This window comes from Musa acuminata, chromosome BXJ2-9 (genome assembly GCF_036884655.1).
Source record: "Musa acuminata AAA Group cultivar baxijiao chromosome BXJ2-9, Cavendish_Baxijiao_AAA, whole genome shotgun sequence".
In the NCBI taxonomy this organism is placed as follows: domain Eukaryota; kingdom Viridiplantae; phylum Streptophyta; class Magnoliopsida; order Zingiberales; family Musaceae; genus Musa; species Musa acuminata.
Window position 1 is genome coordinate 47,051,323 of NC_088346.1, and position 27,794 is coordinate 47,079,116.

Genomic DNA, 27,794 nt, shown 5'->3' on the forward strand with positions numbered 1-27,794 from the left:
TATATATATATATATATATATATATATATATATATATATATATATATATATATATACATGATTTTGCTGAAACAGAACAATTCTCGTCCATGAAATCATCAGCCGAATTAAATAAGAAAAATATCAAGAAAGAAACTTAAAATAAAAAAATAGAGAGGGTAGTTATAGGACCTTATCCATATGACTTATGATTATGTGAGTTTATTTATTATCACATAAATTAAAATTGAGAGGATTGCATTTTAGTTAAGATAATGTGTCTTCAATTAATTTGTAAATTGGGGTGGGCTTTGGTCATTGACTTTGTCATTAATTTGCTTCTTGAATATTGTCCAGAGAAATCATCATCGATGTTCAAGTCAATTTAACATGATATAAACTTGAATATATAGGAATATCCAAAGTGGCTTCAAAGGTAACTCTAAAATGGCCCCAAGATGGCTTCAATGTGAGAACATTGAGCATCCGAAGTATCATTTACATTAAGACAGATGTCGAAATTTATTTTTGACCTTGTTTGTCTGACATTCAAGTTAGTCACTAAGGACTTATCTTTTGCAGTATTGATTTTTTCGAAAAAAGTGCCTCTCGACATAGTGCTAGGGATTATCTTTTATACCATGCCTTGAAGGGGATAATTAATAATTGCTACAATGTCCCCTTAGCATTTTGTTTACATGGGCAGCACGAGACGGACAAACCCGAATGACCTACCTTAGACTTTTGTCTATATGGGCAGGTGGGGGTGACTTAGATATTTCTTCTTCCACAACAGTTTTCACGTGGTGCTTACGTATCAGATGATGATTGATCATTAATGTATTCCCTATCATTTATCCTACCCCCTCCCCAAGATGTCTTTCGGAGCTCTTCATTGGAGGGCTTGGAGTATGATGTTTCAATTCATTCGATAAGCCCATTACCAACATAAAGGACACACGTTGGTCATAAGGATTTTCTTTAGTGCAGGTCAGGTTTCCTCGACTCACACGCCTTGAGCATATTTTGCCTTGCGTCTCCATCGTGGCAGATTTCTCTTGGCATGAGTTAGGTTTTCTAACTCACATGCCTTGGACAGATTTCGCCCTACACCTCCGCCGTGGCTGATTAATCTTAGTGCGAGGTCGGGTTCTCTCAACTTATACACCTCGGACATATTTTACCCTACGACTCTACCATGGAAGATTAATCTTGCAATGAGTCAAGTTTTCCGAACTCACATGATTTAGACAAATTTTGCTATGTTTTTTGTCATTGTAGATTTCTCTTGGCGTGGGTCAGGTTTTCTCGACTCACATACCTTAGGTACATTTCGTCTTACGTCTCTAACATGGCGGATTAATCTTAACGCGGGTTGGATTTTTCTAACTCACATGCCTTGGGAATATTTCATCATGAGCCTCCACCGTGGTCGATTAATCTTGGTGTGGGCCTGGGTTTTTCGACTCTTTCTCAGGCATATTTCACCCTATGTCTCCATCGTGGCGTATTTTTCTTAGCGCGGGTCAGATTTTCCTAACTCATATGCATTGGGTATATTTCTCTACGTCTTTGCCATGGCAGATTTCTTTTGGTGTGGGTCAAGTTTTCTCGATTCATATGCCTTGGGCACATTTCTCCCTGAACCTTCACTATGATGGATTAATTTTGGCATGGGTTGAGTTTTCTCGATACACACCTCGAGCACATTTTGCCCTATGCTTCTGTTGTAACGGATTAATCTTAGTGTGAGCACACGCCTTGGGCACATTTTACTCTATGTCTCCACTATAACGGATTTTTTTTGGCACGAGTCGGGTTTTCAAGACTTACACACCTCGAGCACGTTTCGCCCTACTCTTTACCATGGTGGATTTCTCTTGGTGCGGGTCGAGTTTTCCTGACTCACATGTATCAATTACATTTCGCCCTATATCTCTGTCGTGGCAAATACCAAGTTTTCCTTCTATTATGGCATATTTTGGATTCTCCATCGTGACAAATTTCAAGTCCTCCCTCCACCGTGGTGAGCTTTAAGTCCTTTTCACCATTGCGGGTTTTGGATCTTCTTATTATTGATGTCTCATGGGATTTGCCCCCAAATTGACACTTGTCCTAATCGTAGGAGGAGAGAGATTGACCTCCTCCTTTTAAATACCCTCCTTTATAGGTCAAAATTAATTCTTTCACGTGGGTCTCCAGAGACTTCATCCTTTAGAACCTCCCTAGAAGCTTTTAACCTCAACCAAGTGGTGGCCAGAGGATCGGGAGGAACTTGTAAGAATTGGAGAAATAAAATTCTCTAACTCTTTCCTTTTAATATATATATATAATATATGTATAATATATACATATATATATATATATAATTATAATATACACATATATATATACACACACATTATATATCTATATATATATATATATATATATATATATGTATGTATATATATATATATGTATATATATATATATACATATACATATATATATATACATATGTATGTATATATATACATAGATTAGAAAGAAAATATTTGAAGAATTTTATTAACCAAAGGAAATAACCCTATTAGTGCAAACCAAAAAAGGGGAAATAAATTTATGCAAAGACCAAAAAGTTTAGTAGTGCTAATATAATTATCCAACCAATTAGCAATATGATTTTAATCATTCATAGCATATATCAACTTGAACATATCTCTAACATTATTTAAAATTCTCCAATGAGAAGGTGATTATTTACTAAGGATATCGACCATCATATGGACTTCATATCTAAAGACTATTGAATTTTAGATTTTGATGATGAAATCAATTTATGAGTTTATTGGACTAATATGCTTTTCAAATAAGTAACGTAAGAAATACTTCGATCATATATTTTGACCACCCAAGGGTCAACTATAGAGCAAGAGAGTCGACCGTTGCGTTTAAAAATTATTGTGTCAAAAATTGAACGTCGAGCCAAAGGATTCATCAACGTGCCAAATATCAAACTTCATGCTTGGGTTTGGGTATCATACCAAAGGGATCAAATATTCCGTCGGAAGATTAGATATCGTGGAAAACTTAACATGCCGATAGAATGAGCGATATGCTAAAGAAAAGGGTGATGTGTTAGAAATTCAGACGAAGTATTGGAAGATTATACGATATGTCAAAAGAGCGTATAATGTGTCGAAAGCTTCGTAAATGTGTTAGATATGTGCTTTGTTTGTCAAAGTCTTGATCAAGGTTATTTGAGTCAATTTAAATTGGTATTACATCAAAACAATGCCAATTTATTAAGAAAGTCATTAGGCTTGAAGCTAGGTCGAACTAGGCCTATTAAAAGGCCAAATAGGTAGCCTAAAGCAAGCATAGGTGGTGGTACCACTTGGCCCAAGCGATAGTACTGCTTGAGTCAATCAATAAGTACTATTTGTGCTTGTCAGCCTTTATTGCTCGAAATTTAAATTTTATAGTGATAGGACCGCCGGAGTCCAAAATTATGATGTTAAAAGTTATGACGATGGTATCGTTTAGCGCCAACAATAGTACTACCCATACCCTGAAATTTTTAAGATCTGAAATTTTTTTTGCTATATTTTTAAAACCTTTTGAAACTTATAAATACCCCACTCATGCTTAATTGATGAGTCATCAATTCTCAAGTTTGTGAAGTGTTATAGCTCTTTCTTTTAGCATTGTTTGAGTCTCTTCCTCTCTCTTTGAGTGTAGTTATGATACTAAGTTATAAGAGATGAGAGATCTCTTGTAAAAGTGAGTGTGGAGATTTTCTCCGAGGCCTGTAAAAAGAAAAAAATTTATAACAAAGGTAGTTGATCTTCGCATGTTAGAAAGAAGATCTGTAGTGAAAGTCGGTAGCCTTGAGAGAAGAGAAATCAAGAGTGGATATAGGTCAAGAAGACCGAACTACTATAAATCAATTTCCATTCATTCTCTTGCTTGTAATTTTTGTTTGTGATTACATTCCTCCTCGTCGTCTGGCAATGTAGATGCCTTACTTGCCTCCTTTGGCACTAACACAGACGCTAATATAGATGCCTCACTTGCCTCTTCTTTCTCCTCCAACATTACACTACTCTACCTCACCTGCCCCCTCTTCCTCCTCCTTCCTTGTCGTCAGTGTTGCAAATGCCTCATCTGCCTCCTCTTCCTCCTTAAGTGCCGATACAGATGCAAAATAACGCTAGAGGAGGAATCATACGTAGTGGTGCGACACCAACGCATATATCTCACCGCTCTGCCTTCTTTTCCTTCTCATCGTCGATGTTTGGATCGATATTAACAAGACCAATTACTATCACAATAGTCACCTACAACTATTGAAATTATTATTTTATCCATCATTTCTGTATCATTCATGCATGTATTATTATGTATTGTATCTTCCATCGATAAAACCAATGGCGTAATGATAAATGAGATTAAATATTTTTATTTTTATAACTATAAAAGAAATTAATATATATTTTTTAAATTTAAGGATCAAGATACTGAAGAGTGTACCTATAAAAGATATAAAAGATAAAACTCGTGAAGGTTTTTAAGTATCCTCCAGGAAACAACGAAAGGATGAATGGGTTTTGCAAAGCTGTGCAGGGATAGAGGACCGAGTCAAAAACAATACTCATTAAATTGTGGCAATAGGAAGCTGATGCAGTTGACAGTAAACATCACACTATCTCCACTAAGGAGAAAATTCCATGTGGCAGTACTACCCATATTGGAATTGATCAAGTTCTATGTTTCACCACTCCAAATTACAAAACATAAAAATTGATTATACGAGTGAAAATGGGGAGCTCAGACTATGTTAGCAAGGGCTGCAAAAGAGCTTAAGGAATTCTTTCTTTAGTTCACAGTCAATAAATCACAACTTTTAGTTACCTTGGACATCATAAAGCAAATAAACAGATGCACCTTGAGCACCTCGATAAAGAAAAAAAGAGAACTGTTGAATGGCAACTTTACTCTGTTATTGTTGGACTTTGACATATACATATTTTTATAATTTTATAATCTAGTTATTGGTGGCATAAAGAACGTTGGAGCATAGTTACCAGCGGGAGCGCTTCGCCTCTGATGATCCTTCATAGTGTGGACTCAAAATCATCCATCAGAGACTCTTCTTTGATGAAGTAAATAAGCAAACCTGTAGGCACTGTCAAGCAAGGGAATCACCTTCTCGTGGTACGGTTTCCACCTCGCTAGAGATTGTCAGAAGTTCCATCAGCTCTAGACGGTATTCGAGGCCTCTGATGTAGTGACCCAGCAGCATACACCTTATACACCACAACAAAACAAGGTTTAAAGATTCCTTTATAACTACAGTTGCAAATTACGACACAAATGTGATATGCCATTTGTACCAGAAGAGGAGACGTGCAAGATAATCCCTGGGGACTGATATAAGGGGCTGAAATTGTATCGAAGTGTTCTCTACTAGTTCAGCACAGTCATCTTTTCCAACACCTAAGGTTCCTCCTGTTGGATTTTCCATATGATGAGGGGGTTTTGAATGCACCTTTGGAGAAAGAGTTGCAAGGAGGCCATGCACGACAGAGTGTATTGTTTCTTCCACACCAGGGCAAGTTGGTTCCGAAAGTTCTGCAACCTGCACAAGAAACCATGTAAACTGTACAAAGGTAGCCAAAAAAGTCATCGCCTACTGATTGATTCTACTGCAGCTGATGTATGACGGTACTAAATTTTAAAGCATGGAAACACAGGCTTGGAACTGTATACCTAAGCTTCATAAGTAAGATTTATACATCTTTTTGCTTAATTTTATGTTACTCGATGTGTTACTTTTCACATTAATCAAAATTAAGTTGTTATACATATAAGCTGGCCGGTCAATGACCCTAATCTGCATATCAACAGTTTTGTATGGTTCATGAATATACGCTATCACATGGAAAATAATCAGTGCACCAACAGTGAAAATTTTGGAAACATTATCAATATTTGTAATAGTAAAAATGGAAGCAACAAAGAGAATCACCAAATATTTGGACAACATAAAACTCCATAATCCATATCACACAACAGTCATTTCTAGAACTGCAGGAACCCAAATATCATATAATTCAAATTCTTTACAAAATCTGTCAACTATTGTTGATGCATATAAAAAATCGAGTAATATAGCTAAACTTTACAATTGAACTTTCAGATATTTGAGAGGGCAAGTCCTCGCATATTATGACCTAGATGATCAGAGTTCAAATCACAGAAACAATCTTCCCCATAGAAGCTGCATCGATTGAGCCTCCTAGACCCCACAATGATAATAGTAGGCTCATCCATTTGACTGCCCTTTTCTTTGACCTAGTCACAATATATTGTTACTAATTTATATAAAAAAATTATTAACTGTTGTTCCTGTTTTATAGTTTACTAGTATCTCCAACTCTGACAGTTAATTGTCTCAATTGCAGTAAAGAACACTTTGTGCCACACTTTGTTTGGCATTAAATTAATGTATGTAGTGAAATTATAGATTTATGCTAGCAATACCTGTCATCCAAGTCTCTCAATGAAATTTCCATATGGGTGAAAGAAAGTTTGAGGATAAATTGGTAGCTGAAAATTACTTGCTAACACAATCATTTGGGCAAGGCTACAAAGATAATAAATATACCAAATGCACTGGCTAACCTTCTCAGGTTGCAATGATCTTAGATAATCCAACAAATCATTCTTTTCTTCTCCTACAAAATTTTGCATCTGTAGAGCAGTGTTCCTCCTTTTGATGTCGCAAAGCTCCTATCAGTCAAAAATAAAATTTGAACTATATTTACTAATGTTTCACTTCCATTAAAAGAGATCTGTCATGCCTTGCCAACAAAAGACAATTTAGTTTTCTCCATGACAAGTTCCAGAAAATATATAAGTCCCAACAAAATAGTTTAGTCATTTCATATATGTGGGCTTATACGTAATACCTTCTCTGCAGAATTTAAACGAGATTGCAGAGAGCAGATGTATTCTTGAACTTCAGGTGATAACTCCCCAAGGATGTCGATACCCACATTTTCATGTGATGTCTCATCATTCTTTTCATGGTTGCAATAAGCATCATTTCTTCCAGGGGCACTGGATATTGTTGGAGAGCTACCAAACAACATTTCAGGACTATCATCTTCAACAGGATCCTTTTTTCCTTTTTCACTATGTTCATCATGGATATCTAGATTTCTTTCTAGGTATAGCCTATATTCAGCGCTGCGCAAAGTGTACCTGCGATGCAGTTATAGAACCTAAGATGATTAAGAACAACAATAAAATGATAAAGACACATTTAAGATATATACAATAAATCTAAAGAGTAGACATAAAACCAAGCTCAGTAATTGACAGATTGACATACTTGTACAACTTGATAAAAAAAGAGAATCAAAGTTCAGTTTCAGAATGAGAAGCTTTAATAGCATATACTCCAGACACGACTTGAAAAAATAGGATGACATTTACACCTGAGACATTAGATTAAGTCAACATGAGCTGGTAACTACAAGGTGACTTTGCTACCAGCAACGGCGGACTGGTTTTTGCAAATACCAAAATCAAACTAAGAACAGGTGGATGCTAATGTCATACCTCTCCCATTCTTCAACAAAATGGAATAGGACATGGCATTTTATATTGCAGAGCTCCCAGGCAGTTTTATTGATTCAAAAAATGAAGCTAATTATGCAGACATTTTGAACTAAAGATAGACACATTTGAAACGGTTATATATACTACTACAATTTCAACCCTGACTTTCAATACATGTGCATAACCAAAGGTTACTGTCTATTATACAGCATACATGACAAAGTCAATAGTTATTTACTTAATGAACCTCAAAATGTCTGGCATATAAAGCATCCCAGATGAAATATTTGACATAATGGAAATAAATTAAAATATCTAATTGGGTCATTATGCATACTAAAAGACCAATTAAACAGTCTGCTTAATACATAAATGTATAAGGAACAGGCTATTAAACAAAGCAGTATAAAGACATTTCACTTTCCACAATAATCAATGATAGGATATGGCATACGATAGGAATAAAACAGTTTAAGTTGGATCTCGTTTCATGATATTAACATGACTTTAGAGGTGATATTCCACAATTATATGCTAATACATAATAAATAAAACAGAAACGAGAAGAACTGGCTCTTTAAAATAAAATATTTAGATGCCACTTAATATGCTTGATTGATGACATTACTGTGTGTACGCATCTACACCAACCGTACTGAGACAACAAAGATGGACAAAAAATGTCTTTAAGTCAAGGAATTTACCAGTTAAGTATCCTTCAGTTGCAGCTCGTTTGTATCTAACCAGGTAGTTCCGTAGTATAAAAACTGACTGGAACCTCTAATCCTATGAGTATGTCACTCTGTGATAAGGAAAAGAACCAGTTGGTTGATCCCCTTCACATAACCCCAACCATTATTCATCTTTTAAATAAGATTAAGCCATGGAAGGATTTTAAGGGCATCCTTTCAATAAGCAACATATAATCCCTCTCATAAATTATATTCAACTGATTTTATGCCTCAGTTTAGGCAAGGACTGCTAGAATCCCAATTCCATCCCTAAATGAACACTAGGATGATAAATATAGCCGATAGAATGATGATTTGAACAAACTAATTTGATTAAGTATAACAGGTTCAATGTAACTAGTAAGCGCGATTGAGAACTAACCCATAAACCAAGGGAAAAAGAACCTGAAAACAACTCAATGACTAAAAAAATCCAGAATTGATCTTAAAAAATAATTGAACACATCCATGCTGCTGTCCAGATGAGATTTGATTGAATCATCTAGGTAGTTCAGTAGAAGTTTGTAGTCCATAGATTTATTGGAAGATCTATTGTTCATTCAACAGATATATTAAACCAAAGCAGAATTTATGGTAAACACTAGTTGAACATCATGGAACATCTTATCGTATTTCATGTGCCAACTTATTCTACAAGGGAGCAACCAATATCATTTGAAGGCCTGACAATCATGTAGTATTAATTATAAATATTTTTTTCTTGAAACACATGACTTTAACCATCAAAGTAATTCAGATAACTAAAAAGCTTGCAAAACATAGCAAGACAGGTACCATCTGATGAAAAAGTAGTTGGGGATAGGAGTAATTTCTAAAGAGTTCAAGTTTGCATATAATGATATAGATCACTTTCAAGTAAAAGAACTGTATACTGCTGGCTGGCAAAAAACTAAAAAGTACTGCAAGTGACAGTCTGCATAAATTTAGATTTTTATGTAAAATGCAACATGCATCTCTGTCGCACAAGTGTACCCTGTCTTCATGGATGAAATCAATAACTTGAAGAGTGGTTCCCATAAGGCTTCTACAAGGACATGAAACTGATCAGAAGGAAGTAAACCTAGCATGCCAGAAATTGTCCTCTTCATTGCATCCACTGTTTTAGCCGGAACATCCTTCTGAATAAGGCTCACATCCAAAGGCTCTATCTCTTGTACCATGTTTAAGAGAATGGATTCCTGAAATGCAATATTAGTCATGAGATTTAGAAAACAACAGTGCAAGTTGTCTAAAAAGTAAAATTTAGCCTGTGTAAAACAGTAAGAAAAACATAAAACTTATAATGACAGTACAATGATAAACAAAGTCAATAAATCAAGTTGTTAAAGATAAAAGATAACAGAAAGAAAAACATGAATCACAATCAGTGATTTAAAAAGGCACTCGGGCGCTCACCTAAGCGCTCGACGAGACCCGAGCACCTCGTTTAATGGCCAGGCAACCGAACCAGATTTTTAAGTCTTGCTCGATCACATTTGTGTTAGTTGAACCAACTAATGCACGCATATCAGCCTCCCCCTCGTCATGACTTCCCTAACCCTACTCGTGATTCCGCCGCCGACGGTTTTGCTGCCTCTCTCTGCTGTTGCTGCCTCTCTCCGCTGCCGCTGCCACTATCGTTGCTCTTCGCTACCACTATCGCTGCCATTGCTCTCAATCAACAACCTCGGTCTCCTCCTCAATCCTCACATTGATCTCTACTCTTCTCATATCGACTCAGTATGTTGTTAACAGTATATTAACAACATACTTTTAACAATATACTATTAACAGTATTTTTTATTTATTAGATTAATAATATATTATTTTAATTTTAATACTGCTAATCTTTATTTATTTGAAATTATTGTTAGGATTTCAGGATAAATAGCAAGTGTACAATGCAACTCAATAAATTCTTCATTGATATCAAAAAAAGATCCTGCATAGAAGTATAATTATCTAAAAGATCCTAATGCAGTTACTTGTATCTTTTATGATAAGACTACTAAAGGTATATTTTTTTGTGCAAAACAACATATAGTAGGAAATTTCAAGAATGCAACAGTCTGCAAGAAATGTCCACCTGAGGTAAAAAAAGAGTTATTGGCTTACATGAATGAAAAGAAGATGCAAAAGAATGTATCTTATGAGAATTTACCAGAGGATAATGTTGAACATAGCAGGAATGAGAAGAAGGAGATTATTCTATGAGTGTCAACCCAAGTGAAAAAAAAGTACACGACAAAAAAAAGAAGAAGCTATGGTTACTAAGAAGGGTAAAATGCGACCAATAGATCTATAGATGTTTCAAGGATCACAGAAGCAATAAGGGCATGTAGAAGGCTCAAAATTAAGACAAACAAATATAAATGATGCTTGTGATAAAGAAATAAGAGGAAAAACAATTCAGCATATTGCTCGCTTCTTATATCAGGCTGGTCTTCCCCTTAGTACAACTCGTTTAGATAGCTTTATAGAGATGATTAAAGCTATTGAAAGATATGATACAAAATTAAAACCTCTAACTTATTATGAGATGCGAGTTCCATTATTAAGAAAATAGTTGAAATATACAAATGACTTACTAAAGGGTCATAAAGAATTATGGATAACACATGATTGCTCTATTATGTAAGATGCTTTGACCGACAGGAGACACAAGAGTGTAATTAATTTTATGATTAACTGTTCTTTAGGGACCATGTTTGTGAAGTCAATAAATGCTTCATCTTTTGTGAAATCTGGATATAAGATATATGATTTGCTTACCAAGTTCATGGAAGAAATTGGTGAACAAAATGTCGTTTAAATTATAATTGATAATGGAAGCAACTATGTATTAGCTTGTAAGATTGATATTTTGAATTTTTGAATTTTTTTATTACTTTATCTTCAATTAAATGAAAAATGTATTAAACTCTTAAGTCTTATCATTTTTGTTATCATTTGTCTCGGGTCAATTACTTGAAACAAAAAGACAAACACTTTATTGGACTCCATGTGCGGCACATTGTATTAATTTAATGTTGGAGGATATTGGAAAGATCTCTGACATCGAGAAAACTTTAGAAAAGACAATCATTGTTGTTGGATTTCTCTATAATCATACTAGGGCTTTGAATATGATGAGGGAATTCACAGGCAACAAAGAATTTATAAGATATAGTGTTACCCAATTTACTACTTCATTTTTGACATTACAAAGCGTGCATCGTCAAAAACATAACCTGAGAAACATGTTTATCTCTAAGAAATAGATGACAAGCTAGGCAAAAGAAGCAAAAGGCAAGAGGGCTACTGATATCATCTTAATGTCATCCTTTTGGAATCATATAATTTATATATTAAAGATAATGAGCCTTCTTGTTTGAGTCATTCGATCGGTGGATACTGAAAATAAGCCTACAATGAGATATATTTATGAGGCTATGGATATAATAAAAAAAACGATTCAAAAATCTTTTAATGAAAATTAAAAAATATAAGAAAATTTTTACAATCATTGACGAAAGATGGAATTGTTAGCTTCTCGTCTCTTACATATAATAGGATATTATTTGAATCCAAAATTCTTTTATAAGATCAAATATGTTGGGTTTGATGCAGAAGTTCTGAATACGTTATAATAGTGCATTACAAGATTAGTTTTAAGTCTTGAGGTGCAAGATAAGATTATTCATTAATTATCTCTATATAAAAATATCAATGGTATTTTTGGAATTCCAATGGCAGTTCGATCCAAGACAACTACATCATCAGGTATTAATAATTTGATATAATTAATTTAATTTATAGTATGATACTATGTTATTACTAATAATAACATAAATTTTGCAGCTAAATGGTGGAGTCTAATTGAAAATTTCATCCCAAACCTGTAGCAATTTGCTATCAAAATACTTAGTTTGACATGTAGTGCTGCGAGTTGTGAGCGAAACTATAGTGTCTTTGAGTATATAAAGATCATTTAATATTTTTATTTCAATTAATTTATTTTTTAGATAGATGTATTTATATATTTTAAAATTATATGACATGACAGATTTATTCAAAGAGAAGAAATCGATTGGAACATCAACGATTACACGATCTTGTTTATATCAAATATAATCAAGTTTTGAAGGCTCATCATGATTTGCGAAATAGAATTGATCCACTCTCATCACAAGATATTGATAATTCAAATGAGTGGTTGGTAAGAGAAATAGGTGCCAACTTATAAGATGCCGAAGACGAGCTTGTATTTGAAAATGATAGATTGACATGAGAAATTGTGACAAGAGTTTCATATGCTGGAGAATTACAAACATATACAAGACAGATGACAAGAAGAAGAATGAGTACAAAAACATTAAGTACGACTCCTACTATTGTTGAAGACAAAGAGAATGAAATATATTTTAATAAAGAGGAATGACAAAAGAAAGAGGACGAACTCAATGAAGATGATTTGTATGAAAATGATGATAATGTTAATTATGATAAATGACTTTGATGTAAAACTTTATTGTTTTGAATTTTGGGATTTTTGTTAATGTGACATTGTGACTTTGTACTTTATATTTTCTTAATTTAATAACATATTTTTATTTAAATAATTAGTTATTAATTATATTATATATTTTAATATTTTAAAGCGCCTCGTTCCGCTCGGGCGAACACCTAGCGCCTCAGGCGTTTTGGGACCTTGATGTCTTTTAGCACATAACGTTTTTTAAATCACTAATCACAAGTCTATCTTAAGTATCAGCGACAAACTATAAAAGAAAAATAAAACCTATAAGAAGGTGTTTTCTGAAAGCTATTTTACAATCAATAGCCAACTTTTTGGCTTTGAATGTAATTTTGATAAGATAGAGTATTTTTCAAATATTATAGAGTTAAACTGCAATGTAATTTATTCCAGAAAAATCAATAACAATGTTAGGCAAAGACATTGTGCAAGCTAATAAATATCTTTACCAAATCTCAACATAATTGACAAACTGATTCTCTTGCCCTTCCCCTTTGAACACATCAAGAATCTTGTTCTAGACTCGTATCACTTACTTTCTTTATATGCTGCCCCCCACTACAATATTAAAATCTGGGTGCACTGTGCATACTGGTCTACGCAGGATGATACCTACTGATTCGATTATGAACTTATATCCGGACCATCAGTTTTTGCCTTCACCCTGCCATGCTATTGCTTCCGCCACCTCTTCATAAGGGTCATCGTGTCCTCCTCTTCATAAGGGCCACCGTGTCCTCCTTTTCGTAAGGGTCACCACCCCCTCTACCTCCAAGACACCTCTTTCCCCTCCACCAGTCCTCTTCTTCCTCTGCTAGTCCAAATAAAGGTATGTTGGAAAACTTTCGAACCTTCAAATTTTCAATCCACAATCAAATTGGACTGTTGAAAGACTTTGTTCTTCATTGACAGAGCTTTTAATGTGATAAACAACTTTGAGCTATTCTCATTTCTCATTTTGTCTCATTCTATTTCTATCTTGACATCAAACTCCACTATTACCGTTTCAGAAAATTTGCCAGGCAATATCTGGTAAAGTTTCTAATACCCCCGGAACTACTTTTTCAATGGATTTTGATGCAATCACTCACTCCGAATGAGCTGGACAGCCTTTAGCTATGAAAGAGAAAAGAAGGCCTTGCAGTTACCTATTGCTACTAATTAGACTTGATGCTCCTCAAATCATCCTTGGCACTTTTCAGTTTATCTCAACCAGATTCATCACAGTGACATATCTCCTCCATAAGCCCTCTTTGGTATCGATCTAATGATTCTTTATATGTGACGATGATTCCAGTGAATTCGAAACGGCTGATCAATAATCTACCGTGTTCCACAAATTTAGGGACGTTCTTGAACCTTAATTCAATGAAAGAGTAGACAACATGAATCGCTCCAAATTCCCATCGAGACTAGCGAAACCCATGTTCAACCAGCTAATGGAAACCGATAATTACAAGGGGAAAAGGAAAACAAAACCTAACCTTGGATGAGAGGTTGTCGGATCTGCCGACGGAATCAAGCTCATCGAAGGAAGCCCCGGAGGAGGAGGAGGAGGCGACGATGACGAGGGGGCGAGGCTTGGTGAGGCGCAGCCGAGGGAAGGGGAAGTGATGGAACTGCCGCCGGGCAACTACCGTTGACAGAGGCGGGGGAAGCGGCGGCGGAGAAGGGGGACGAGGCCGAGGGAAGAGCAGAGCCCGGGGGAGGAACGCGGCGACGGTCGGCATAACCTGCCCACCAGCACCCTCTCCCCAATCTCAATCGCTTCCTTCTTCGGTTTTCTCGCGTTCGAATTGGGTCGTTTTAGAGTTACCAATATTATTATTATATTGGTACGGAGCTCCGCTAGATGAATCTGGATTGGATGCATTACTCGGTACCGGACTTGAACTGAAAGACTCATTTTAACCATCGGTGTGATTTCAATAGGATTCATCTCAACCGCCCACTTTTCTAAAGAAAACGTGGAAGGTTCAAATACGACATCTAGACTCATCTTTTTAAGTCAACTCAACATCTGATCCCGCACGAATTCAGCCGCGAGCAAACGAGACCGCCACATTGGTGGGTGCTCCCTCTGGACGACGAAACCCTGAGCGTTACCTCCCATGTGACTGGAAAATTTCCATGGGACCCACATGTAAGGCCACCTGGATCAAAACCCAAGGAAGGTAGAAACGTAAGTAGCAAATCTGCAGGTGAGTGAGTGCAACAGTTTGATTTGAATCGTTTTGCGTCTGCGGTGCACGCGAGTTTGGATGCATGTGCGGCGATACACATATCTGGAGAGGGAGCTGATGTCCCCAATCAGTGATCACCGTTGTACTTGCGTCGAGTCCTCCAATTATCCATTGCCTTTCCTTATTATCTCATCATGTTTTGTTTGATTCCAAGGTAGCGATGGGAGCAACTTTTGGGGACGTTTGGTTGCGTGAAATTGAGAAGGCTAGCAAGTAATATAGTATAAATACTTGGAGATAATGCTTTGCAAATTTAAGGTGTAAAGAGAAGACTTAAATGGTCTAAATCGATTTTGTTAAGCCATATTAGATCCTCTTCAACGTCTATATAAAGAGTGATATTATGTTGAATGATGAAAAATTTTAATGCTTAAGTTAGTTTCTTTGTTTGAAGGATTTGAGTGATGGATGCAAGTGTATTAGAATAATTCAGATGATAGAAAGTATATATGAGGAAACATTTTATAGAATATTTGAGATCAAAATTAAATATTTAAAATAGTTATACGTCTTCCTAAATTATAAGTGTGATTATATAACGTTAAAGATAATTATTAATTAATTTAATTTTTATTTAATATGATTGACTCAATATAGTTGAGTTAATCTCCTGATAGGAACTATGGTGTTAGACGTCGATGAATATGAGATATAAATTTGATCAATAAGTTTACTAGATATGTTACTTTTATAACGTTCCATGAGGCTATTAGATAAGATACTCTAATTTTAAGTAATTATAAAAATAATATTTCGTTTTCATTTGATGATGATGGACTATCATGTCGGCATCCGATGTGATGAGAGTAGATTTATGATCGCAGATCAATTATATGGTGAGTCCAATTACAATGATATTTCATTTTATAGTAATTGTTTTAATCATGAGGGACCCACAATTCATATCATCTGCCATTCATTTATTTGCCAATGAATGTGCCGACCAAAGCCTCTACTTTTTCTTTGCATGTGAACCACTAGCTCTTGTGAATTGGATTTACCTAAAATTATAATCCCTTCCAATTTGGTAGCAATTGCAAGTTGGCAAAATGTTTTTTGTTTTGGTCTACAAAACAAATTAAACTAATGGTTATTCGTATTATTTTCATGTTTCTACCATCAAAATTTTATCATTTATAAAATGAACGAATTCTATAATACAACTTTATTGTATTCTTAAGGCTCAACATTAATCATTGATTTAAAATAAGCTTTGCACAGATCATTTCTTACTTGATTATTATCAAGTTAGGATAATACCTTGAGCCTCGGAATTGGAATACGATGAGCTTTGGATTGATTACTATTAGTGCCACGATGTACTCTTTTTTAAGAGTTCAAAAAAAATTTTCTGATATTTTAGAACAAATGAGGAGTGAATGGTGGGAAGAGGGGAACAAATTTTATGGTACTACTGTTATGATGGTGATGAAATTGAAATAGGCGAATGGTTGGAAGAAGAAGGAAATGAAAAAAGAATAGAGTAAGGCCTCTCACTCTTGAAGACTCTCTCCTTGCTTAAGTATCTCATTTAAAGTTCTTAGTAGCTACAATAAATCTTCGTTCCTTTATTCATTTCGAAATATGAAGGGATTTATAAGGATAGATGCCCCTGAATGAGTGACACATAACTTATTTTTTAAATGTAAGCGAAAAAAAATTCTTGCTTCTATGTAGCTGTAAACTAAATAAATAATATATATGGTCACAATCTCTAATATTTAATTTATAGTTTATTATTTGCAACCATGGATAGTGTATATACCATTTGATTAGAGAATTCCATTCAATGAAATGTTAATATCTTCTAAAATTAATATTAAATAAAATTTTAAAATATCATGTTAATAGATGATAGTGAAGACTCTCTTCTCATAGATTTGATTTTTTTTTTCCTATACTTGTAATAGTCTTTTTTTGATTTTGGAGATCAATACCACTCTGAAACATTATCAATATATCATCCCTCACAATCACAGTTGCAACAGCATCCTTGTTCTCTACTCAATTTGTGTGATGGTTCCAAATATTCTCTCTCATTTATTTGGCACTTGCAGGCATGAATGGTGTTCCAAACATGCACCGAGGGATCGCAAGACCTATCAGCAACTTCACATCTCCTTCTCTCAAGAACTTCACTTGACATGGTCCCGTTGACTACCTTGTCTCTCTCGATAGCTTCATTTTACATGGTCAGGGTGACCTCAGCACAGTGCTTGGAGTTCTCTCACTCTCTCTGCGTGATGAATATAAAGAAATTTTCTCTCTCTGCAGGCACCTACTCTCCTACCTTTCTGTGATTGGATGACACAACGGGTCCCACTCGTTCTCCATTACTGTACCAGTGCTAGTAGGACAGATAGGATTTTCTGTCATACCCAAGCGGCCGAACACGGAAGAAGACCCCTCCCGTTGTCGCCAACTGTGGATCTTACCCTCCAACGGCGACTGGCGAGTTCGGTCGCTGGGCACAGACAGGGTACACTCCGGCGTTCCTTGTCGACCGAATAAAGTGCAACAACATCGGACGCCACAGAAGACACGACTCCTGAGGATGTGAAATCTCCATCATATTCCGAGTCCACGCCAGCTTTCTTTGGTTCGCGAATACGAGGCCGCGGCCGAAGGAGCACCACGTGTTCCCCAAAGAATCCCAAGCTGTCCCGTCACATCAACGAAAACTTAGCATTCAGCATCTAATTCTCACATCCTTCTGAGAATGTGATTGTGCCGAATCAAATCGAATCTAATTACGCTCAAACAAATTAATGTTGACCCCAATTCTATGACTGAGCCACGAGTCCAAATTTAATCTAATTCCGAAATAAGCTCGAAACTATGTCAAAACCATGCCATCTACGTGCGTGCGATTCATGTTTCGCATCCTCCTACCACGTGGTGGGTGTCGGCGGTGGCTAAGCCGAAAAATACACGTTTCGACTACGGAAATCCTAGCCCGGTGGGACCCACCACTGTGTGAACGGGTAAAATGTGGGAATCGGTGGATCACAATTGGCCAGAATCCTAAGCTGACAGGTTAACCAAAGTAGGAGGGCTCTTTCGATACACAGTAGTTTACCTCGCGTAGTCATTATGTGGGACCAACACTAATATCCAATAATGAGACGGTTAAGTAGTGACGAATTTGCAACGCCGTATGGAAGTTTCAATTATTGCAGGTGATACGCATCAGAATTTACGCTTCATAATTAACGCCGTTCCATGTGGACGGTTGAGATGTGAGAGCCAGTCGACGTGAATTAAATGTGGAATTGGACGGGATCCCTCACCGGAACAATAAAACTATACGTCTCCTAAAGGAACGGACGTCCGCCTCCGTCCTCCTCGACACTCCTCCTCCTGCACGCCTATTAAATCCCCTCCGCCACCTCTTTCCTCTCAGCCTCGTCACGTTAATGGCGCCAAGAAACCCCATCTTCGAAGAAGAGGCGGAGGAGGAGGCGGCGGAATCCTTCCTCCCGCTCCGATCGCAGCCCTCGGGCGGCGGCGCCGACGGCAAAGCAAGGCGCACCCTCGCCGCCTATGAAGACGGGTCGGAGGACGAGACCACCGAGCGCGCGTTCGAGTCCGGAGAGAAGGTCGTCGTCGCTTGGGTCTCCGACGAGGACTGCGGCGACGACGGCCCCCCGCCGCCTTTCTCCTGGAGGAAGTTGTGGCTCTTTACTGGGCCAGGATTTCTGATGAGCATTGCGTTCTTGGATCCCGGGAACCTAGAGGGGGATCTCCAGGCCGGGGCGATCGCTGGGTACTCGCTGCTCTGGCTGCTGCTCTGGGCGACGGCGATGGGGCTCCTGATCCAGATGCTCTCTGCGCGGCTCGGTGTGGCCACGGGACATCACCTCGCGGAGCTGTGCCACGAGGAGTACCCCCGGTGGGCGATGCTGGTGCTGTGGTTCATGGCGGAGGTGGCGCTGATCGGCGCGGATATACAGGAAGTGATTGGGAGTGCCATCGCGATTAAGATCCTCAGCCGAGGAATGATTCCGCTCTGGGTTGGGGTCGTCATCACTGCTTTGGATTGGTGAGGCTTTCGTCTTTTTCAAGTTTCTGTTGTTAATCTGTTAAATTTAGCTTCTTTAATCAAATGGGAACTTGCCGAAAGGTTTTTCCCCTTCAATTATGGACTCCCCCATCTTAGAGGATTCAGGTTGCTGTTCATATTGCCTCTTTTCATCAAAAAACAAAAATTGCATATTGCCTATTGCATGTCTTGGAGTGTGTTATGCTTTATATTATATGGTACATTAAATCTCTCAATTTTATAGCTTTAGCTTAGTAGTATCAGCTTCTATGTCTGCTGTACTTCGTTATTTACATTGCAAACTGTAAGGCACTCAAGGTTGCCACTTCCAAGTACGTAATAATGGATTAATTTAGGATGTACTATTTACCTCAAATACATTGGTGATTGAGGATCAAGCGATAAGGATTATTGGCAATTGAATAAAGTTGGACTAAGTTGAATAAAGAAAGTTTAACCCCCTTCTTCATTAGCAAAGCTAACTTCTGCACTAAATTGAGGTAGTAGTTTGACAGCCTAATAGAAGAATGACAAAGACTTTGGTTATCATACAACAGCTTGTCTTCAAATGCTATCACTGGAGAACTCTTATGGTTGGTTTCACCAATCATATTCTTTAATTTCTTTTATTAGGAGTCATATCATTTTTTATTATCTTTTGCCTTCAACTTGTTTTGACAGCTTCATCTTTCTGTTCCTTGAGAACTACGGAGTGAGGAAATTGGAAGCATTTTTCGCTTTTCTTATTGCAACAATGGCTTTTTCATTTACGTGGATGTTTGGTGAAGCCAAGCCCAGTGGGAAGGAGCTTCTGATTGGTGATTACCTTGCTCCAATTTGCCAAATTTGTTTTTGATTTTTCTCTAAATCGTGTTCCTACAATTTCAATTCCATTCATTTTTCTGTCAGGTACCTTGGTTCCAACACTTGGCTCAAAAACAATAAAGCAGGCTGTTGGTATTGTTGGTTGTGTGATAATGCCACACAATGTCTTCTTGCATTCTGCTCTTGTACAATCAAGAAAGATTGACCCTAACAAGAAAAGCCATGTTCAAGAAGCACTAAGATATTATACTATAGAGTCAACGATTGCGCTAATCATTTCCTTTATGATAAATCTCTTCGTTACAGCAGTTTTTGCAAAGGGATTTTATGGTACTAAAGTAGCAGATACCATTGGCCTTGAGAATGCTGGGAAATACCTACAAGAGAAGTACGGGGGAGGGCTATTTCCTATTCTATATATTTGGGGAATTGGGTTATTAGCAGCTGGACAAAGTAGCACGATTACTGGAACTTATGCTGGACAGTTTATAATGGGTGGATTTCTCAATCTCCGTTTGAAGAAATGGAGCAGATCATTGATCACTAGAAGCTTCGCAATTGTCCCAACTATAGTTGTTTCTCTATTCTTTGACACTTATGATTCTGCATTGGATACCCTTAACCAGTGGTTAAATGTCCTCCAATCAGTTCAGATCCCATTTGTCCTCATTCCGCTTCTCACCTTGGTGTCGAAGGAGCAAGTGATGGGGGTTTTTAAGATTGGACCTACCATTCAAGTAAGTTGTGAATCTTAAATATTGTTATGAAATTTTCTTATTATCTTATTCCGATGTGTTTCTTGTCTGAGCCACTATTGTTGCCAATTTTTTGTTCTCACACCTGCAAATATCCTTCTCTTTTCTTTTCTTAATTATTTTTGTATTATACTTTTTAACAATTTAGAGTGTGGGAAGTTCAAGAACAAGGTGGAATATTCTATTGATTTGAATTCTAGGAGCAGCAGAACTTTAAGAAGAAACGATGAAAATGAGCTATCTAACTTGCATAGCACATGGTGCTTGTACCGCTCATCTGCTACCTGTAAAATCATGGGGAGGAACTATAGATTGCCAACATCAATTTTGTATTAGCTGCAGGATGTGATATAAAATTTACAATCTTTTTGTGCTGACACAGTTTTTCTTATATAGTATGTTGGCATATCTCACTTGGATATGTTAAGTTTAGAAGTAGATGCCCTTTGAATACACCTTCAAAAGCAACTTGTTAGAGGTAAAATTCTTGCTTCAATGAAATTTTGGAAAGAGCAAGTCTCTTTCTGATATATTGTCATCAGTAGTCTTTTATTAGTTTTAGTGTGCACACATCTTCAGCTATATGATGGTCTTTGAATACTCCTTTAAAAGCAAATTGTTACAGAGAGGTAAAAGTTTTGCTTCAATAATATTCTGGCAAGAAAAAGTCTGTTTATATTGTCATCAGCAATCTTTTATTTGTGTGCACAAAATTTTGGCTCATATATCATGAAACACATACTTTGATATATCTAAATCCTCACTAAGATTATTAGCTGTCTTTTTTCTTATTAAATTAGCATTTAGTGTATAAAGAAAAGATGGTCTTTCGTTATATGTTATCTCAGATCATTGGATATCTGGGGTTTTTACCAATGGACTCTTAATGAATACTATCGGATATTAGCATGCATGCCCTGTTCTGCTTCCTTCATCTCTTGTATATCTAATTTTATATAGGTTTATTTTATGTTGTTAGAATTTACTAAAGTGGTTCCTGCAAAACAAATTGTTTGTTAGTGTATTCCTTGAATCTGGTTGATATTTATTCACCACTAGAACCTCAAAGGAAGAAAGTTTCCGGGATGTTTACTGCACTGAGCCAGAAGTGTTCCTTTCTAAGTTTATAAAATTTTCAAAATGATTTATAATCTGAAAAAAATAATTGTTACATGAGCATGGATTTTAGGAGTATTAGGTATGGTTACAAGTGACTTGTGATGCTTGTGGGGCTGCGGAAGATTTACCAATTTTTTGAAGTCATTCTGCAAAACACTTCTAGATCGACATTTTCTCGAGATTTCTTGTTATGTAATCGCTTAGCCAACCAAAATTTGAGGCGTGTGCTGACAAAATATCAAAACAAATTTGGAGACCTACTAATGCTGTATATGACTATATTAGTTTAGGTGCTAAAGGAATGACTGGATCTCCTTCCATTAAGGTCACAAATACATATTTTAGAATGTTTATATCTTGTGTACTTAATGTGGTAAATATCTGGTACGGATTGTTGATGCAACTTGTATATTTCTCGGGAAGTTTTTTCCTTATAGGAGTTCATCACATGGAGTTACGTTTGCAAGAATGGCTAAAATCACTGGAGTAAAACAAAAGGAGTATGAATCCTGCCATAAATCTTTGTAATTCTTTTAAGGTTAATGAATTGGGAGGAAATATAAATAAGATACTCTGTATTATTTGGGCGATGGGCCAACTAGAGGGTAAGGATAACCTATAAATTTAGAGTTTATTTAGCTGTAGGGGAATTCACTAGTAAAACCTCAACCTCTACTTACATCATGATTTAGAAAAATTAGATCAATCTTGACCAGAAGCTTATATTTTGGATCTTAAAAATAAAGAGAATCATGGAATCACTTGGCATGATACATGTTCACAAACCTTCTATAGAAAACCATTTCTTCAAATACAAACGATGACTATATGTGAGGCAAACATATATTCCCTGCCTCAGCTGTTGGCATAGCTGCTCACGTTAACATTGTTAACTTAAATAACTGTTTGGTTTGGTGACTTTGGTATCATGTTTTCAGATTTTTTGCTTAAAGAAGCCTGACATAATCAGTGTCATTCTTTGTTGCTTTCTCTATATCACTGTCCCTTTGAATCACGTTTTTTACTACAATTTCATGATATTGTTGATGACACAGTTATGGTGTGTATTCCTATACGTACACAATGTTTGGAGTTTTGAAGTGATCACATTGGTTGTTTGTATGCTGCAGGCAGTAACTTGGATTGTTGCTGCACTTCTTCTCATAATCAACGGTTATCTTCTGCTGGAATTTTTCTCTTCCGAAATACATGGGCCGCTCTTTGGCTTGGTCGTCTGTGTCATCGTAGTTATATATATGGCATTCATTGCTTACCTCATTTTGCGTGGTAGGGACTTATTCATTCGTCTCACTTCATATTTCACAAGATATTCTCTTGTGCAGTTGGTTGTGACCAGATGTCTTTGTTCTCGTTCTTCTGTGTGATTGTTTGGATTTGATACCGGATAACTCCTTTCCCCCACCATGTTTGAGGCATCTTCATGTCAAGGTACGCGAGATCAAGAGCTCAAACTATATATATTTTTCTCAGCTGGCTACTGTGAGCCAAATTGCAGGACCAAAACGATATATAGCTTCGATCACATTGATCTTATTATTATGTGACTGCATGCCAGAATAAGCCGACCATCATATCCAAGTTGATAGAGACGGTATTCTCACAACATACGGAACTGGGTTCCCGTTCACTCGACAAGACAGGCTATCTTTCGGAATTCTACCCCGGAGACAAGTGGGCACTAACAGTAGTTACCAATCAGAATACTTTTTTGTGTTATTAGGAGAATGTACTGAACAAGAATGTCAACAGGTGTACAATTATTTTGACCATGCATTTTTCTGTAATTGAGCCATGGTTTCATCCAAGCTCTATCCAGTCAAGACTGATGAATCCACTGTATTTATCTGTTCTCTAATGCTCTTCTTGTTGCTTTCCTGCGGTTATATTGCAGTTGGCAAATTATTATGTCTCGAGGCACAGGTGACTCGAGTGGTATAATTGTTCTTATGAACTCTAGCATGCATGATCCTTGTTCTCATAACTCTAGTATGCAAACAAATCTACCACATCATATATCAGGCTAATTATAAATTATCCTCACTTTTTAGTATCTTAGTCCATATATTTAAAAAAATTATATTAAAATTCTTATAATTATAAAAATAAGGCACATAGTATGAAAATAAATGTTTAAAAGATAATTTTAATATTTTAATTAGTGGTGATGGACGATGACATCATTGGGGATCGTGAGTGATTATTGTGGATAAAGAGGGAGAGCAATAGTGAGAGATGAGGATCGCTCTACATATGTGTCGAAGTCGATGTAGTTGTTGAGCAACCCTTTTATTACTCTATGTTAGTGTTGACGTAGTTACTGAGCGGTTAAAGGGTTGGTTGGCATATGTATCTGTGTCAATACTAACGCAATTGTTGAGCAACTCTTTTATTGTTCAGCATTTGCATTAGTGCTACAGCAGATGTCGAGCAGCTCTTTCATCACTCGACAACCATGTCGGTACTGACATAGATGTAGAGACATAAATGTAGAGTGATGTTACTCTACATCTACATCATTATCATTACATATGTCGAGTGACTCTTTCGTCGCTCGACAACTATGTTGATATATTACTCGACAACTGTACCGATGCTCACGCAAATGCAAAGTAACCTTTACATCTCGTCATCGTTCTTTCTCCTCATCATAACAATTACCTATGACCCCTAGTGACGCCTTCGTCTGTCACTATTGATATCATTCGTCACCACCAACTTAACATTGAAATTATTTTTTTATCCCTTGTTTTTATTTTTCCGTCGATAAAACTAATAGCGTAAGATGTTTTACTTTATAACTATAGAGATTCTAAAATAAATTTTTTAAATCTAAAAATTAAGATACTAAAAAGATCAAACTATATGTAATTAGCCCTCACATATCTCTTTACAGTTTCTACCTCTCTCTCTCTAGAGAGATTTTTTTGAGATATTCATTCGTATCGATTCCGTATAGAATCGCCTCAACTCATATAAATAAAGCCCCAAGATAAATATATTTATTAATAAAGAGAATGGGAAAGGCACATAAATGTTGTCTTAAGCAGTGGGAAACCGTCCAAGCTAAAAAATAATAATAAATGATAGTAAGGTAGAATTGGATGGAAAGAAATAAATGATAATTCCCAAAGTAGGAACCTTTCTCGACGTTGGAAAGAGAGTTCTATAGGAACCGTAAATTAGGTAAAAATAGCACCAGTTAAATTTAAAATATAAAATAAAAATAGTAAAGCGGAAGGAATTGTATAATTATATAGTAATTAGTTATCTTTAATGTTTCGATCTCTATATTTTTAAAAATTATATTAAATTTTTTATAGTTACGAAAGTAAAATATTAAGATTTTTATGTAAAGTTAAAAAATAATTTTATAAGATTAAAAATAAAATTTTCTTAGAACAACATGATTAAATGTTTCACTTTTGTAACTTTTAAAACTGAAAAAAGACATTTAAAGCAGCTATAAAATCTTATTTTATCAAATCGGATAAAATAGAAAATATGTTAAGTCATGCTTTTATCCAATCCAATTCATGTGTTTGGATCACCGATGCAAAACAAAAAGTCTGCCCCTTATACTCTTAAGGTTTTCCCACTTTATGTTACAACGTACTTTGGCTCGGTCCCAAAGTGGAAATCAAATATTGTCTTCGGTTCATGAATGATCATGCATCCTCGACCTCAACGTCTTCGGTTCGGAGTCCTCGTCCCAATTCCATCGCTCTTCCAAATGTATTCGTGTCGTATATAATGAAAAGAAGAACCGCCGCTGGTGGAGGTGGAAACCACCATGCACAGCCCCGATTGGACGTCACTCCCACCGGATCTGCTCGCAAAGATCAGCGAAGAGTTTCCCATCCCACATCGTGCTCGCATCCGTGCCACATGCAAGGCTTGGCATTCTGCAATGGAGCCCGTGATCAGCCCGTCCCCGTGGCTTCTCCTACCCAGCGAGAACTTTGAGCAGCACAATTCCACCTTTTTATGTCTCCCCGACAACTACTGCTTCACCTACCCCCGCCTCCCCCAGCTCAGCGGTGTGAGGTGTGTCGGATCCCACGCCGGTTGGTTTGTGATCGTCGGTAGGAAGCGAAAGGTCAGCCTCCTAAATCCGCTTTCCGGGAATCAAATCTGCCTCCCTTCCCACGTCGCCCGATGGAACGTCGACCGAGTAAACCACCAAGCATTCAAACCTAATCGCATTGGAAAGATGGTCTTCTCTGCAAACCCTACTGTCCATAGCTATGTTGTCGTGGCTATCTATAGATTTACAGATTGGGAGCTCACCTACACGAAGTCGGGCGAAGACAGGTGGAATCTTCTTGAAACGGCGTTGACCGAGAACGATGGTTCATACAAGGACATCATGCATCATGATGGCAAATTCTACTGCATAACGCGCAAAGGTGAAGTCATAGCTTTTGACCTAAGTGGAGTTAGCCCTGTAGTGACGATCATTGCCCGGAGTTCAGCACTTGTTAGTGTCATCCCCGCGGGTAATTACTGTATACACTTAGCATGCTCGAACACAGGGGAGCTGTTCCTGGTTTTGAAGCTTGCAATCGACTACGTACTTCCATATGATGTGAATAAATCAGAGGATGTCATCGTTCTCAGGTTGCAATACTCCGAGGACCAGCCTTGTTGGGATGTTGTGAAGGACTTGGGGAATATGTCTCTATTGGTGGGCAACAGCAATTCTATTTCGATTTCTGCCGAGGATTTACGAGGAATGAGAGGAAATTGCATCTATCTTACGGAGTTCTTCCCGGAGACGTATTCTGCAGGGATGCTAATTTATCGTAAAGCTAGAATGTTTGATATGAAAAAGGGAAGGTGGGAGTGCTTATATTCATCGACAAATTTTCTGCCAAACACCAGGAAATTTCCTGTGTTCTTCCAGCCACCCTTTTGGTTCACACCCTCACTGCTGTAAATGATGAAACCAAGTAGCTTTCTTTTTGCAATTGCCTTTTAAGTTCATGAGCTGTGGATGCCTTTTGCTCTTTTGCACTTGCACCACTGCGCAAAGTGCTATCTGATGAGATAACCAGGGTAATTACAGATTACCCCATTTAGTTATCTAGGATTAGAATTTCAATCCCTATATTTTAAAAAGTAACATTGGAATCCATACATTTATAAAAATAAAATATTTAATTTTAATTCTCCTCGTATCATCAATTTTAATGTGAATAAAAAAGATAAAAAAATAATTTCATAGACAGTAGACTATCGACAATGTCAGGGGCATGTAAGGTTGATGGCACCGGTGCTCGGATCTCCTTTGGAACGCCACCCTCATATGTTGGCCTCATGTCATCTTTTTCCCATACCATGTCCTGCTTCGCAATAAGTAAAGGCCCAACTTGGCATACCTCCTATCGATTCCATCGCTAGTCCCATTGGTAAAATCCACACTGTACGGCAGAGCATAGCCACTTCCCCCACCTCCACCTCCCTCGTCACTAATGCTGGGTCCAAGTCAACGACAGCAAGTATGAGGCAAGTACTAGAGGTGGTGGAATTCTATCACTCCCTTATGGTGGGACTCCAAGAGGGAGTCATACAGTGGATTGTAGGAGGCACCTCCCACTGTCACATCCATCTCCAATGCACCAAATATGATCGGTTAGATCGAGAATCACTCCACGCACCTTCTTGCTATAAGTCTCGTTCCCCTTTCCCCCGGGGCATCATCGGCCTCGCGTGCCACTTGCACCTTTGGCCTTACACACCATTGACATTGTCGATGGTCTGTCATTCATAGGAGAGAAAAATAGAAGTTTTTATATATTTACTTTTGTACTCTTTTTATTTATGATAAAATTAATTATGTGAAGAGAATTATGATTAAATATTTTACTTTAAGTGTAGGGATCTCAATATTATTTTTTTAAAAAATATAAGGATTGAGATACCAATCCTAAGTAAGGATAATATGTAATTATC

The 27,794-nt window shown here is 36.9% G+C and overlaps 3 protein-coding genes across 5 annotated transcripts; 2 read left to right on the top strand and 1 right to left on the bottom strand.

The window, feature by feature from the left end:
* Positions 1–4,823: 4,823 nt before the first annotated feature.
* LOC103999146 (uncharacterized) lies at positions 4,824–14,640 on the bottom strand. 2 transcript variants are annotated; one of them, XM_009420805.3, is made up of 6 exons: positions 14,322–14,639; positions 9,315–9,520; positions 6,936–7,230; positions 6,649–6,756; positions 5,358–5,602; positions 4,824–5,270 (listed from the first exon to the last, which is right to left on the bottom strand). In XM_009420805.3, the coding sequence occupies exons 1-6, from the start codon at positions 14,565–14,567 to the stop codon at positions 5,153–5,155; spliced, it is 1,218 nt and encodes a 405-aa protein (XP_009419080.2). In that variant the 5' UTR covers positions 14,568–14,639; the 3' UTR covers positions 4,824–5,152. The 2 variants fall into 2 exon arrangements, with proteins under 2 accessions (XP_009419080.2, XP_064983019.1); XM_065126947.1 differs by lacking the exon at positions 6,649–6,756 and having other exon boundaries at positions 14,322–14,640.
* Positions 14,641–18,406: 3,766 nt separating this feature from the next.
* Positions 18,407–23,725, top strand: LOC103999147 (metal transporter Nramp3.2). 2 transcript variants are annotated; one of them, XR_672767.3, is made up of 5 exons: positions 18,407–19,122; positions 19,804–19,940; positions 20,032–20,684; positions 22,952–23,270; positions 23,398–23,725. XR_672767.3 is itself a non-coding variant. In XM_009420806.3 (4 exons), the coding sequence occupies exons 1-4, from the start codon at positions 18,497–18,499 to the stop codon at positions 23,204–23,206; spliced, it is 1,671 nt and encodes a 556-aa protein (XP_009419081.2). In that variant the 5' UTR covers positions 18,407–18,496; the 3' UTR covers positions 23,207–23,725. The 2 variants fall into 2 exon arrangements, 1 of the variants encoding a protein (XP_009419081.2); XM_009420806.3 differs by having other exon boundaries at positions 22,952–23,725.
* Positions 23,726–25,632: 1,907 nt separating this feature from the next.
* On the top strand, positions 25,633–26,778 carry LOC135622098 (F-box protein At3g56470-like). Its single transcript, XM_065123738.1, has one exon. It carries the CDS (start codon positions 25,633–25,635, stop codon positions 26,776–26,778), a length of 1,146 nt encoding a protein of 381 aa, XP_064979810.1.
* The last annotated feature ends 1,016 nt before the right edge of the window (positions 26,779–27,794 follow it).